The 13,606-nt window shown below is 38.6% G+C and overlaps 1 protein-coding gene across 1 annotated transcript; it reads right to left on the reverse strand.

The window, feature by feature from the left end:
• Positions 1-5,393: 5,393 nt before the first annotated feature.
• On the reverse strand, positions 5,394-13,415 carry LOC110295538 (killer cell lectin-like receptor subfamily E member 1). The gene is made up of 7 exons (XM_021164031.2): positions 13,328-13,415; positions 11,540-11,720; positions 8,968-9,069; positions 8,649-8,687; positions 7,849-7,994; positions 6,822-6,922; positions 5,394-5,505 (listed from the first exon to the last, which is right to left on the reverse strand). Exons 2-7 carry the CDS (start codon positions 11,718-11,720, stop codon positions 5,394-5,396), a joined length of 681 nt encoding a protein of 226 aa, XP_021019690.1. The 5' UTR covers positions 13,328-13,415.
• Between the last annotated feature and the right edge of the window lie 191 nt (positions 13,416-13,606).

Here is a 13,606-nt window from a genome sequence, read left to right on the forward strand (position 1 = left end):
CTGGCCATCCCTCGTACTCATCTCCACTCAACACACATGTTCCCCAATCATCTCTCTTGAATATCTGATAAACTCTGAAAAAATACTGTCTGCACCCCTCTATATATGACCTTTAATTTTTTTCTCTTAAAACTTCTGAAAACCTTGATGTTCCAACACATGGGAGTACACAGTGCTGACAAGTTATCACCAGGCTGGCCTTTAAGAAAATAAATCAGAATTTGATACAGTTCAGTAACATTGGCATGGAGATCACAGAACATAGTGTGTTGAGCATCTCATAACTCACAGAATATTCAGTAGGATATTGAGCTTCACTGGATCTGTTTCAGAAAATAATACATTCTTCCAATGTTCATCTCTTCCCTCTGCTTCCCCTGCTCTTAAGTCTACTGCCCTTTGAACAAAGAGAATTTGTTCAAAACAAGTGGTGACTTTAGTAATTACATCTTTGAAAGATTGAGGAAAGATCTGAGAAAGGGAATTTAATGCCCACTGAAGATGTGAGCAATGGAGAATTCTCTATACCTAGACATGTGCACCTAGACTGTACAACAGCTTGGTAAAAGCATCCCAATGGAGATACGTTTTTTTTTTTTTCAGTGCTTGTAAAGACTGTGCCCTCCCATTGTGCACCAGGCTACAAAGCACACTCCATTATGGAGGCTTCCTGAAAAGGAAGATTCTGGCCTGCCATAAAGACTCTTATAATCATGCTAATGAAAAACTCTAGTGGGTTTTGCTTGTTAAACCCCTTACACATTACATATTTTCGTTAGGCTATGTTAGTTTTCAAATTTGAGTGTCATTTCTTGCCAGGAACTATGGCACATACTTGTTATCCCAGTATGTGAAAAGCACAGGTGAGAGTTCAAAGCCAGTCTCAACTAATATATTTATGTGTGTGTGTGTGTGTGTGTGTGTGTGTGTGTGTGTGTGTGTGTGTGTTGAAATAGGGAAGACTAAGAAAGTTGTATACATGTGTTTTATTGATGACTAAGGCCATTTAATTCTCACAGAAATATAGGTATCTTTCAAAATAGTTACTATCTACTTTTGTTAATCATATATTTATTGTCATATCCCCTTTTTTCCTAAAAATTTCCCTTCTTCTTGCCTACAAACCAAGAAACAAAACATTTTCAGAGTTCACTCTTCCCATTGTCTGTCTAGTCACATCCCTCTTCTTTTTTCTGAATTTTAGCGTCATCTATTGACTTCTATCACTATAGTTTAGTTTTTCTGTTTTTAAAAGATACATACCTGGAACAAAAACTATATGATCTTGCTCCTGTCTACATATAAGTCATCCATAAACTCCTTCCTCTGCTTTATGCCTGAGTGGGCTAAGTAGACACTTCCTGTGGTCAGTGGATCAGAAACTCTGGATGGCTTGAATGTCATGGATGTGAGTCCCACTTTCAGCCCTGGAGTTTCTGAATCACTCAGAACAGAACAAACAGATAGTAACAATCATCTCAAGGCGATGCTGATATGTGCATATATGTACAAAACCACACATAGTGTATACCTTTTTGTAATCATGACCACATAATGTATTTGTTTATAGTGTAGGAAATAATAATTACCAAAGAGTTTGTTAATCAAAAGTATGGTTTTATTATGGAAAGTTGGGATAAACATAAAATTTTTACCAATGTTGGCCAATTTTTGTGTGAATGATTTGGTTCAATAGAGGAGAATTTAAAACATTTTATGTCAATTTAGTATTTTGCTTGTATGTCTCACTTCAATACACATGTGCATGAATATATATATGCATACCTATACATACATATACATATATATACATATATGTATATGTATATATATATATATATATATATATATATATATATTTGTACATGAATGTATGTATCTCTTAATGAAGTTTTTTGGCATTCCACTATTTTACTGATAGGAAAAAATTTACCCATAATGGTATCTGTATGTAAAAAGAATCATACAAATATACCAAGCAAGAAGGAATTTGTCCTATCTCTGAACATTTTTCTTGAAGTTTAAGATTCTGATATGATTTTAATTAAGCCTCAAGTCATTCATCCCTGCCATAGGCCATTTCAAAGAATTTACTAAGACTTCTTTCATGACCTTTCTCTGTACTTCTTTAAAGCCCTTTAGAAATGACCACTCAGTACCTGCCATCAAGGCAAGGAAGTATTTACAGAATAGAAATGCTTGCCATTCTAATCCAATACCAAGTTCAACTTGCCCTCTGATATGCTGTTTACTAATTTTACAGTTATAGTTTGGATGCTCGTTCCTGTCTTATTTTTTAACAAATGCAATAATATCATTTTACAGTTTCAATCCTATTTGCAGATTTAGTCATAGATATTAACCAGAGATATTACACGATAAACTACCACCTTTCTGTGTTCACAATGAATTAAAAGTAGCAAGAATCCCACTTCTCATGAAGAACTAAATAGATAATTAAGAAAATAAAAGCAGCAGCGCGCACCTTGTTCAGTCAGTTTACTTACCCTGGAGGAGAAGTGATGTCATGCAAGTGTGGGATGTTGAAGTTCCTTCTGAGTGCTGACCCTGTCTAGGTGACTATTTTACCTAAGAGTGATTTCTTCATGGAAGTGCTCATATTAATATGACATAATGATAACTTAGACAAAAATATTCACATTCTCCATAGTTATTTAGAGTAAAAGGATGTTTATAAAGCCAAAGGGAAAAAAGCATATGCAATATATACAATTTTCTTAGTAATTTCGATCCCAAATGTACACTTCTATTTAGTTAGTCCACCACAGAGGCCATCTAAGTAAATGTGAGAGCTTCCTGAAAGAGCTGTGTCTCTTCACCTCTTGGGTAACTGAAAATAGTTTATCTGTGGTGAGTTTGGTGTGTCTTTGGGCCCTCATTCTGAAATATCACAGCAAGGTTGACAGATTGGCCAGTTCTTGACATCCAAAGCTCAAGCACTTGCATGCAATGAGTATCAGTGCCATAGCACTGAGTCTGTTTCTGCCTTTCAGCAGATCATCTAGCTTGTTAACCAGATCACTGTCTGCTAAGGAAAACTGGGCAGGAGGAAAATGGAATGTGGCAACTACAAAGATCCCCTAACTAAGAACAAAAGGCACACCAGTATGCAGATAGAGACTAAGAATCAGGTAGGCCACCTAAAGAGCTCAACATGCAGCCTTAGGAGAGAAACTTCTCACTTGGGGAGTGAGTGTCAATTCACATGTTTCTTTATATTTAGACAGAGTCTCACTGCATCTCAGGTTCACAGTATCCTGAAGCTCACTATGAAGTCCAGGAGGTAATTCTCCTGTCTCAACCTCCTAAGTGCTGAGACAACAGGTATCTGCTAGTGTGCCTGGTTCAGGACAATGGCCAGTAATCACTTGCTACAGAAAGTTTGAAAAGTGACTCTTTAAAAGGATTTAATTATATTTTGTTTTAAACTAGATGTGGCTGCGGGGGGTGGGGGGAGGGAAGGGGCGGGGGATCAGATACATGAAAGTAATTGTTTGTGAAGACTACAGGTATCAGATTCCCCTGAGGCTGGGATTACAGCCATTGTGAGCTGCCAGACTTGGGAGCTCAGGTCCTCTGGAAGCACAACAAGCACTCTTAGCTGCTGAGCTCCAAGCTCCAGGCTTAGAGAGAGTCTCTTAAAGAACTTCTCTGGATTCCACACTGTTTGGATCTGGCTTAAGTCAATAGCTCAGTTCACTCCATGAATATAAAAGGTAGGCCTGATATATATCACTGTATACTGCTGAATACTTCCAACCACAGAAGTACCATCACCTGAAACAACAGTCCAAGCCTTGCTGTGACAATGTATTCTAAGGGGAGAAAGAGAGGGTGGTTAACAGGATGAATGTTCGGCCTTGAAAATGAAATGCTACTGCAAAAGTTATTGGAATAGAATAGCCATGGCCAATAAGCAGAAGACAAAGTAAGGAAGAAAGAAGGGGACATAGTGAGCTTTGTAAGTGTGGCTGTGGTTGATTATCGCTGTAACTGCAACACTGATGAGATTCTAGCAACGTGTGGCCACAGGAAACATTTGAGCCCATGACAATATTTACCCTATAAGAGGAAGATTAAAAAAAAGTGTCAACCACAAAGATAATCCAATGAACATGAAACATTGGGTGGACTGTAAATACCAGTCAGTCTTTTCCATGGGATCCTTTCACTGCCTTCTAGAGGACTCAAAGGTGAAATCACCTGCAGGTAGAGATAATGAGCAGGCATAGGCTGGAGAAAGATTCCGAAGAATTCCACTCACTGTTGTAATCAAGTTCATCAGTCAGCCTCATGGCTATGCCACTCCGTGATAATTTAGCAAGGGCACAACCTTAGATTAAGAATTCCTTTTGCGCCGGGCAGTGGTGGCACATGCCTTTAATCCCAGCACTTGGGAGGCAGAGGGAGGCAGATTTCTGAGTTCCAGGCCAGCCTGGTCTACAGAGTGAGTTCCAGGACAGCCAGGACTACTCAGAGAAACCCTGTCTAACTTCTTTTGCAAGTAGATTTTGTTGTTGTTGTTGTTACTGTTGTTGTTGTTTAGTTTTTAACACTTTACTGTATCTCATCATTACTGTTTGACAATAATTTTCTGTATTTTGAGTACACTGGAACGCTACATGCATATAGAGTGTGGTCAGATCAAGTGTGTTTTCAATATGGAAATGGCATTCTAATCCAGGATTGCAAGGAACATAGCCCAATCGAGGCACAGTTTTGCCAAAAAAAGTCAAAAAATCAAAAATGAAATTAATCTAAAATATGCTGGTGATCGTTCCCCACTAACTCTTTAAGGAAGTAGAGCTCAAAGTTAGTAAAGTATATTGTACAAATATAAATGTGAAGTTATTTATTCAAAATTCTTGGGGTAAAAGCTGTTTTAAGGTTCAGATTTTTTCAGATGCAGGAGATGAGAACATCATGTTTAAGAGATACTGACCTAGATGTAGAACTGCCAGAGCCACTCAAGACACAGAGAATAAAGTATGGAGGAGCCGAGAAAAACCAGGGCCCTTGACATCACTCTTTGCCTGACTGTGCATTCTGCACACACTATCAATAATACATCTCAAAGTATCACATTAAGGAAGCAGGCTTTATATGGGGGACTATATGCTACATACTACCTCATCAGATTTACCTCAATATTTCATTCAGAAATCATTTATTACAGTGTCTTCTAAAATGCATGCAATACATTTGTTAGCATAAACACTGACAAGGAATAACACTGGAATATATTTGAATACAGTTTTATTTAAGCAAAGGCAAAGATTTGTCACATTTTCTTCATAAAATAAGCACTCCAGGAAAAAATTTTTAAAAAGTTTAATTTTCATATATTTTATGAACTCATAGAATTGAATATGCTACTTCTTGCAAATATATGTCAGTTTGTTTGCACAGTTTTCTTCCATATAAACTTCTTTTGATTTATAAGACACACAGAAATTTTTCATATTAGCTTCAAGTTTAGAAAACCTAAAATGAAAGAAATTCCAGTTATCGCAAAAGTATATCGCATTCCAACACCTAAGAGAATACAATACTGTTGCCCTACATATAAATGTCAAAAATCCAATACATTGGATTTCCATAACCCGTAATTCTTATCAGTAATATGGTAGTAAACCACAAAGTTATCAAATCAGTGTATAATTGTAAATGTCAATTAATATTTCAACTAAGGAAGAGTCTAAGGGCAAAGGATGTCAATTGATTGTTAGGGTAGAAAAAGACAAATTCAAAAGGAAAGAGAGAGAGAGAGAGAGAGAGAGAGAGAGAGAGAGAGAGAGAGAGAGAGAGAGAGACTGTGAGTAGGACTGAGAGGTGTAGCTCAGCGGGTGAGGATGATATTAACAAGATCAAGGCCATTAGGTCCATGACACCACAGTAAAACACTAAAAAATAAAATAGAACAAAACAAACTGTGACTAACTCGCCTAAATATGCATTTATACAACAAAGTTATTTGGTCTCATGGTAAGTGCAATATTAAAGACCAGGAGGATAGTAATAACATATTACAGGAGACATTAGACCTTTTATAATACAGCCATTGATTTGACAGAACAGGGGACAGAACACTGAACTAAGGAGGTTGCTCCTGAACCCTAGAATTAAAGGAATTTATGCTAAATAAAGGTGTTCTAACTTATCATTAGCCAAATAAAGGAGTTGCTAGTTAAAGCCATCATTTCCTGAGTAGGTAGCTAGGGAAAGCTCCTTCCTGGGGTGGGGAGGTGGGAGGAGAAAGAAACTGTTGAAACTGATAGTTGGTTAATCTAAATCAGGAAAGAGGGTGTCAATGCCATGGAGAAAGCCTTTGCCTACAGAGCCACCATCTAATCTCCTGTAGAAGGCCTGTCTGTACTCCCAACCACTGCGACCACCAAGCTCAAGCCAAGCCAAAGCCCAAGCCCACCGCCAGCGTCAGGCCAAGGACTTTCCAGGCAGGACCAGCCAGAGCTGGCCCTGGGCTAGTTCCAGCCCATGGGCCCCCACTCCATTCTCAGTTCCTCCACAGCTCTCTATGGCACCTGAGTGTTCAAGAGCCTGAGAACCAGATGGCCCCCGGTCTCCTTGCAGGCCCAAGGGGCCGACTGTCCTGCACCTCAGACTACACTTCCCCATCCCCAGAGTGGTGTCTCAGGGCCTCCCCACAGCCCAACACCAGCCTGGCGTGGGGTAAGCTCAGTTGACTTCCCTTGTCCTGCCTGCAGCAGACAGAGTGTAAGGATAATGTTCATCTGCGTGGGATCTGCTTTCTAAACACCTGATGCCACATGACTACTTACAGCCCAGAAGGTAGAACCGAATGATCTTCCCACAGCCACTGTCTACGAGTTTCATCATAGTAAACTCCAACCCAAAAGAAAGATTTCAAAGAGAAGAAATTCTGAAAGTGAGAAAACAAAGATATTTATGGCTCCAATGATTGTCTTCTCATCAGCTCTATGGAAGTGACTTTGAAACTGTTGACTCCATCTGTACATATTGATTCTATGTCTGAAGTAGGCGGCCTCACACACATGATGCTCTATTACAAGACATGCCCAAGCTATGAAAAAATACAACTTTTCTGTTCTTGTGGGAGATTTGGAAAACAAACAGTGTTGAGTTTGAGAGGAGAGTGAGGTTTAGTTCTTATACTATTTCCACAGGTTTCTTGGAGACGCACTTTACTGTGGTACCTTGTGGTACTCTGTATTGGGGAAATACACCAAAGACACTTTATCTTTATTCTGTCATCATGGCTGGAGCTAGAAAAAAATTCTCTGTCACTGTCACTTGTTCTTCTAGACCATGTTGGGCTGTTCAGTGCCATGTTGTCTTGTTTTGTTTTGTTTTGTGTTGTTTTGTTTGTTTTTTCTCTCTGACTGATCTGTTACTGAAAACAAGTGTAGATAGATAGATAGATAGATAGATAGATAGATAGATAGATAGATAGATAGATAGATAGAAGGATTCTTTTAAATTGCCCAGGCTTGCCTTTAACTCACTCTGTAGCCGAGACAGGAACTTGAACTTGTAACCCTCTAGCCTTGGGTTCCCAAGGGAATGGGATTACACACCTGTGCCACCAGGCCCAGGTTCAATATTTCTTTTCATGACATGAAATTCCAAATATCATTTCACTGTTTCTATCTTCTTGACGTAATACATGGGTCTACTTGACATGAGGAGTGCCACAAAAGATAGAACAGTTTTATCCTCAACCATGGATCTAGTGCTAAATTTAAACAAGTGTAGGTGACATTCCACTTAACCTATTTCATCTCTTAGGGGATCTCACACCTAGTGACTCACAGTTGCAGAACTTACCATCTCCTCTTTGTTCATCCTTATGAGACTGGAGTTAAGAGACAAGCAGGCACGCTGACTCTCTCTCCAAATTAGCTCTTCCTTGGAGAAGAAATAACAGCTGCACCTGAACCAGACCCAGTTCTCTGGACAGGGATGATGGAGCCCTAGAGAAGGAGTGCCTGTCACTCTACTGGCGAGATTCACAGATCCTGAGTATGCTTTTCACTTGCTCAAAACAGAGGCTTGCCCACTTCCAACACTGAAAAAGTATTCTAAAGGCAATTAAAGTCATTATAATAAAATTATGACCTGAAAACACACATTTCTGCTTTTATTTTTATCTGAACTTTTAGACCGTTTCTATTTTGTAGAACACATTTCTGCTTCTGATCCATTCTCATTGCTGAGCCATTAGTTTTTCTAAGTCAGGGTGGAAACACCCCTTTATAGAATCACTAGATTCTGTTGTTGTTGTTGTTGTTTGTTGTTGTTGGAGAAACTGCCCTTCCAAAATTTGTTCTCATGTTAATCCTATTCCATAGAAAACCATGGAATCTCACAAGAATGTTCATGCTGTATACAGAGGTATGTAATAACACCAACAGTACTTCTGTATTGTGTTACAGTTGGTTATCCAAAAACCTCTGTTCCATATTACTGTAAGTTTTTAAATGTCTGGGACCATGTCCTGTCCTTTCTTAGTTATTCTGAAGTGTCTTGCCTATGAAGACTGTCTGCTATTCATGGAAGTAATATAAATGATAAACATGTTTTTCCTGATTGAATCTGTGCAACAAGGCTGGGAAACCAACACCTACCTTCTTGCTGAATAGTAGAAGATGATCTTTCACAAGATGCTACAAGAACAGTCCAGATCATAATTAGTTCCTTTATATTAACACACCAACAGAATTAATAAAAAAATATAAAAACTTCTGTTCTAGAGCAACAAATAAGCAATTTTAGAGACAATGTTAAAAATGAAATAGTTTTCATTATTGTTTTCTGGTAATGGTACCAGACATCCAAGCCAATGTCCTACAACTAGTAGACAAGCATATCAACTGTACCCAGAGCCAGGGAGGAACTTGATAAGTTTCTGCAAACCTGCCCGAGAGGAGAACAAGAGCCACTCACACTTTGTGGTGAAAGTAGTCATCACCATAGCTACAGCCATCAGGAGAAGGCACATGGCACCGAGCACACTCGAGAGCAGCCTCCATGGAGGTGAGCAATTCCCTGGGAAAGATAAACCCAGAGTGTGATCAAAGGCATCGGGCAGAGGCATGAGGTGATAGGATGGACAAGGTTGATCCAGGGATTGCTTTCGTCAGCAGAGCATTCCACTTCTGATTCTCATAGCCAGCCTGTTAAATTTTTCACCCAAGGTTTAAAGCAAACAATGCCACATTGATTTTTAAAAATTCCTAAACAACAGTAATATATTTATTTATCAAACATCACAAGTATCTGGGACTAATGTATCTGGAATGCTCCATGGAACTAGTTTAATATCTTTAATTTAAAACAGAGTTCAGTAGTCAATGTGGGAAATATAAATACCACTGGATAAAGGTAAGTCAGAAACATCAGTGAGTAATTCACAAATTTGTATAACACAGGAACTAAATTAAAAAGCCTTTTCAGTGAAAATAATCATTTACTAGAACTGGGCCTTTTTTTTTTTCTATATTTGGCCTCAAACCCTACTCTCTAGCACCCTCTTTAGGGTGACGAGGGCATGTGTGGTGGAGGAACTAAGAATACAATTTGAAACATAAATGAGAAAAGACTGATTTAGCTCTGAATTCTTCTCTGTACAGGTGATTGTATTCTGAACTAGGAAGCCAAATAAACCGCTTTTACTAATCCTTTTTCCTTCCATACTCCCTGACTCTTTTCTTTAACCCAGAAAGCACGTGTCAAGGTTTATACTGTGTCGTGCAAGGGTGAGACTTACTAATGAAGCTGAGAACAAGGGTTGGCCACACTGCCAAGAGTTTCTAGTGCATCTACCTGGCTAGCACTGGTCAGCTGAATAGACTCTACCTTCTCTCTGCTGGCAAACAACCTAGGAGGGAGTCTCATTCACAATAGATTCAAACTTCACCTGGGTGCTCGGTGCCACACAGCAGTCCGCTTCCTCTCAGCCAGCGTTTCTCATCTACTTGGCTTTTCTTTCCTTTTGCCTTGCTGCTAATATTCTCTTCCAAACATTCACCACTGAATGGACACAATCTCCTCTTAGGAGAAAAAAATAACAAAGATCGACATGCTCTAAGTGAACATTCTATGGAAGCCTGTGCTTCATTAAAATGGAATTTTGCTGTCTTTTCATTTAGGGGTGAGTTTTCAGACTACTAGCATTACTATGGGAAACTGAATTCATGCTTTACTCTCTCCACTTTAGCAGTATTCCTCACTGTACGGATCCATCCCATAATCAGCCATCAAACGCAGACACTATTAAACATGCCAACAAGATTTTGCTGAAAGGACCCGGATATAGCTTTCTCATGTGAGGCTATGCCAGTGCCTGGCAAATACAGAAGTGGATGCTCACAGTCATCTATTGGATGGAACACAGGGTCCATAATAGAAGAGCTAGAGAAAGTATCCAAGGAGCTGGAGGGGTCTGCAACCCTATAGGTGGAACAACAATATGAACTAACCAGTACCCTCAGAGCTCGTGTCTCTAGCTGCATATGTAGCAGAAGATGGCCTAGTCGGCCATCATTTGGGAAGAGAGGCCCCTTGGTCTTACAAACTTTATATGCCGAGTACAGGGGAACACCAGGGCCAAGAAGTGGGAGTGGGTGGGTAGGAAAGCAAGGCAGGGGGGAGGGTATAGGGGACTTTCAGGATAACATTTGAAATGTAAATCAAGAAAATAACTAATAAAAAATTGAAAAAATAAGATAAGTCTGAAGGTGAAGGTGGCATTCTGGTTCCTAGTACTTCGCCATTCAAGCTCAGATTTTTTCTCTTTCTTTCTTTCTTCCTTCCTTTCTTTCTTTCTTTCTTTCTTTCTTTCTTTCTTCCTTTCTTTCTTCCTTTCTTCTTCCATCCTTCCTTCCTTCCTTCCTTCCTTCCTTCCTTCCTTCCTTCCTCCCTTCCTTCCTCATTTAGCAATCTATTAATTGTCCTTTGCTAACTCCTAGTCTCCCTTTCTCTATCTAAGCTTGGATCTTCCAGACATTTAAGGCAAGCATGTGATAACCAGTGGAACATTCCAGAAATGAGCCATAACCTATAACCTATTAGCTGCATGAAACCTTCACAAAGAATTGATTTTATCTTTGCTTATGTCCAACTTGTTTCAAAGTCCAAATATGAAGGAAATATATTCATCTTTTGCTTGTTTCAGGATATTAAGAGAGTAAAGTTTCAGAGTCTCCTGAACGCAATACCCTGGTCAGAAACCCGTCATCCCAACCAAATTCATAATGCCCCAGAACAAGATTCCAAAACCCAGTGCCCTGGACAGCTATATCCAGTAATTTTTTCATACTTTAATTTCTATAATCCTGTAGCCAGGTAGTTCATTCAGTTCTATCCTGTTTCACTTCTAAAAGTTTATTTTTCCATTCAAGGCTAAAGCAAATCTCTCTTTAACAGCAAGCAATGCATATCCCTAGTATCTAACAAACGTTGACCTTAACCTGAATTTTCAACAATCTCCCTGTGTTTACTGAATACAATATCATACCTTCACCACTGATGTCTTCTGCTGTGTTTTTGTGCTTCTTAAGATGTTTCTGGTATTTTTTCCTCTGCTCAATGGATGACAATTCATTTGAATTAAGTGTATTCTTAATATTGTTCTTTGCTTTACTCTTCTGCTGGGAATTCACATTTAGGGTAGAACGGGTTACAGGTGCTTCATCCATCTTTATAAAGACAAAAATGTTGTGAGGAAATGAAAGGAAATATCGGCATATCATAATCTGGGGAAATATACTTTAGTAAAAATGAGTAAAATAATAATTCTAAAAGCATTTGTGTTGAGGAATAGACATGACCATATGCTTTTATGAAGTATGCTTTCAACTTTGAAGCCTAAAGTATATGAAAACATAATACCAGAAACTTAGAAATAAACTAAGTAAATTAACTAAAGTTAGTTAATAATTTTCTTAAAACAGTGAGGTACTTAGGCTCCAATCCAGCACCTTGTGCGTGCTACCTAAGTGCTTTATAAGTGGGCTACATTTCCAGTGTTGTTTGTTTGTTTGTTTGTTTGTTTGTTTGTTTGTTTGTTTTGACAGATTCTCACTACACAACTGGCAGGTCTTGAACTTCTAATTCTCCTGGCCAAATTAGTTCTTAAATAAATGTGACTAGGCTGATTGTATAGCTTATTAATACAGTATTTGCTTAGCATGTATAAGGTACTAAGTTTATCTCTAGCAACACACATACACACACAAACACATATGCACAAAAAGAGGCAAGGAAAGAAGGAAAGAAGGAAGGAAGGAAGGAAGGAAGGAAGGAAGGAAGGAAGGAAGGAAGGAAGGAAGGAAGGAAGGAAAACTTGTCTTTAATATAAACTGAAAAATAGTATTCAAAGATCCAAGAGGCAGAGGCAGGCACATTCCTGAGTTTGAAGTCAGCACCTGATCTTACATAGCAACTTCTGGACCAGCCAGGGCTGTATAGTGAAACTCTTTCACAAACCAAAAATAAATAAAAAATAAAAAATAACAAACAATACTGAAACAAAAACAAAATGAAAAAAAACAATTTTGAAATAATTAATTAAAACACTTTAAAAGATAAAAATAGCTTATAAACATTTTTTAAAATCTGTATTGTTATTCAAGTAGTGTGGTTTGTCAAATGAATAAACAACAACAACAAAACCAAGATAGATAAAATACAAAAATATATTAAACTCGAAGTGGAAGGAAAATTAATTGTATGCTATTTGCTAATTTTGACCCTCCGTGGCAGAGCTGAGGAAAACTGATCAGAATGCCATCACTTATTTGTGACTCGGGTACCAGAGAAGCTTTCCTGTGAAAATTGTTTCATCTGAAAGTCACCATACCAAGCTGGAGCTCGTGGTATCTTTACTTTGGTCTGTCATTGATTTCTGTAGATTGGAAATGAGAATCAAATAAAATGAAACCTTTCTTGCTTGTGTACTCTGGTTAGTGTTTATTTTCAATTAAAATGCCTTAAACAAGGCTGGAGAGATAGCTGAGTAGTTAAGAACACTAGTTACTTTTCCAGTGAACTTCCCAGAACCCACGTGGAGGGTCACAATCCTCTGTAACTCCCCATCCAGGCTATCCCATGCTCTCTTGTAGTTGCCTGGAGCACCAAGTACACACAGTGTGCTGATGCATATATGGAGACATGACACCAATACGCATAAAATAAAGATATAATAAACAATTTTAAACCATGCCTTGAGGGAGATTTATTCCCCCTAGAACAAATTATATTAGTTATATGTTCCAAACTCTCAACCAGAAATGATCAGACATACCTGAAGCAAAGAGGGAATTCCAGGCACAGATGCTAAAACTTTAATATGTGCTAATCAGCAGGGTCTGGAGCAGGATATGTAAGACTGAACTGGGAGCAGGGGAGGAAGCTGCTTGATCACACTTCACAGCCCCATAGCAAAGTCCTCACTAATGCTTTACATTTCCGTTTAGCACCCATAATATGGGTGAGAGCATAGCTTAGAACTCAAGTAAGATCATGTGTCCATCCACTGCTCAATACTCAGGAGGCTATGCATTCATTCCCAGGCACGGATCTT

This window comes from Mus caroli, unplaced genomic scaffold, assembly GCF_978045245.1.
Source record: "Mus caroli unplaced genomic scaffold, Mus_caroli_1 scaffold_7, whole genome shotgun sequence".
NCBI classification, from domain to species: Eukaryota; Metazoa; Chordata; class Mammalia; order Rodentia; family Muridae; genus Mus; species Mus caroli.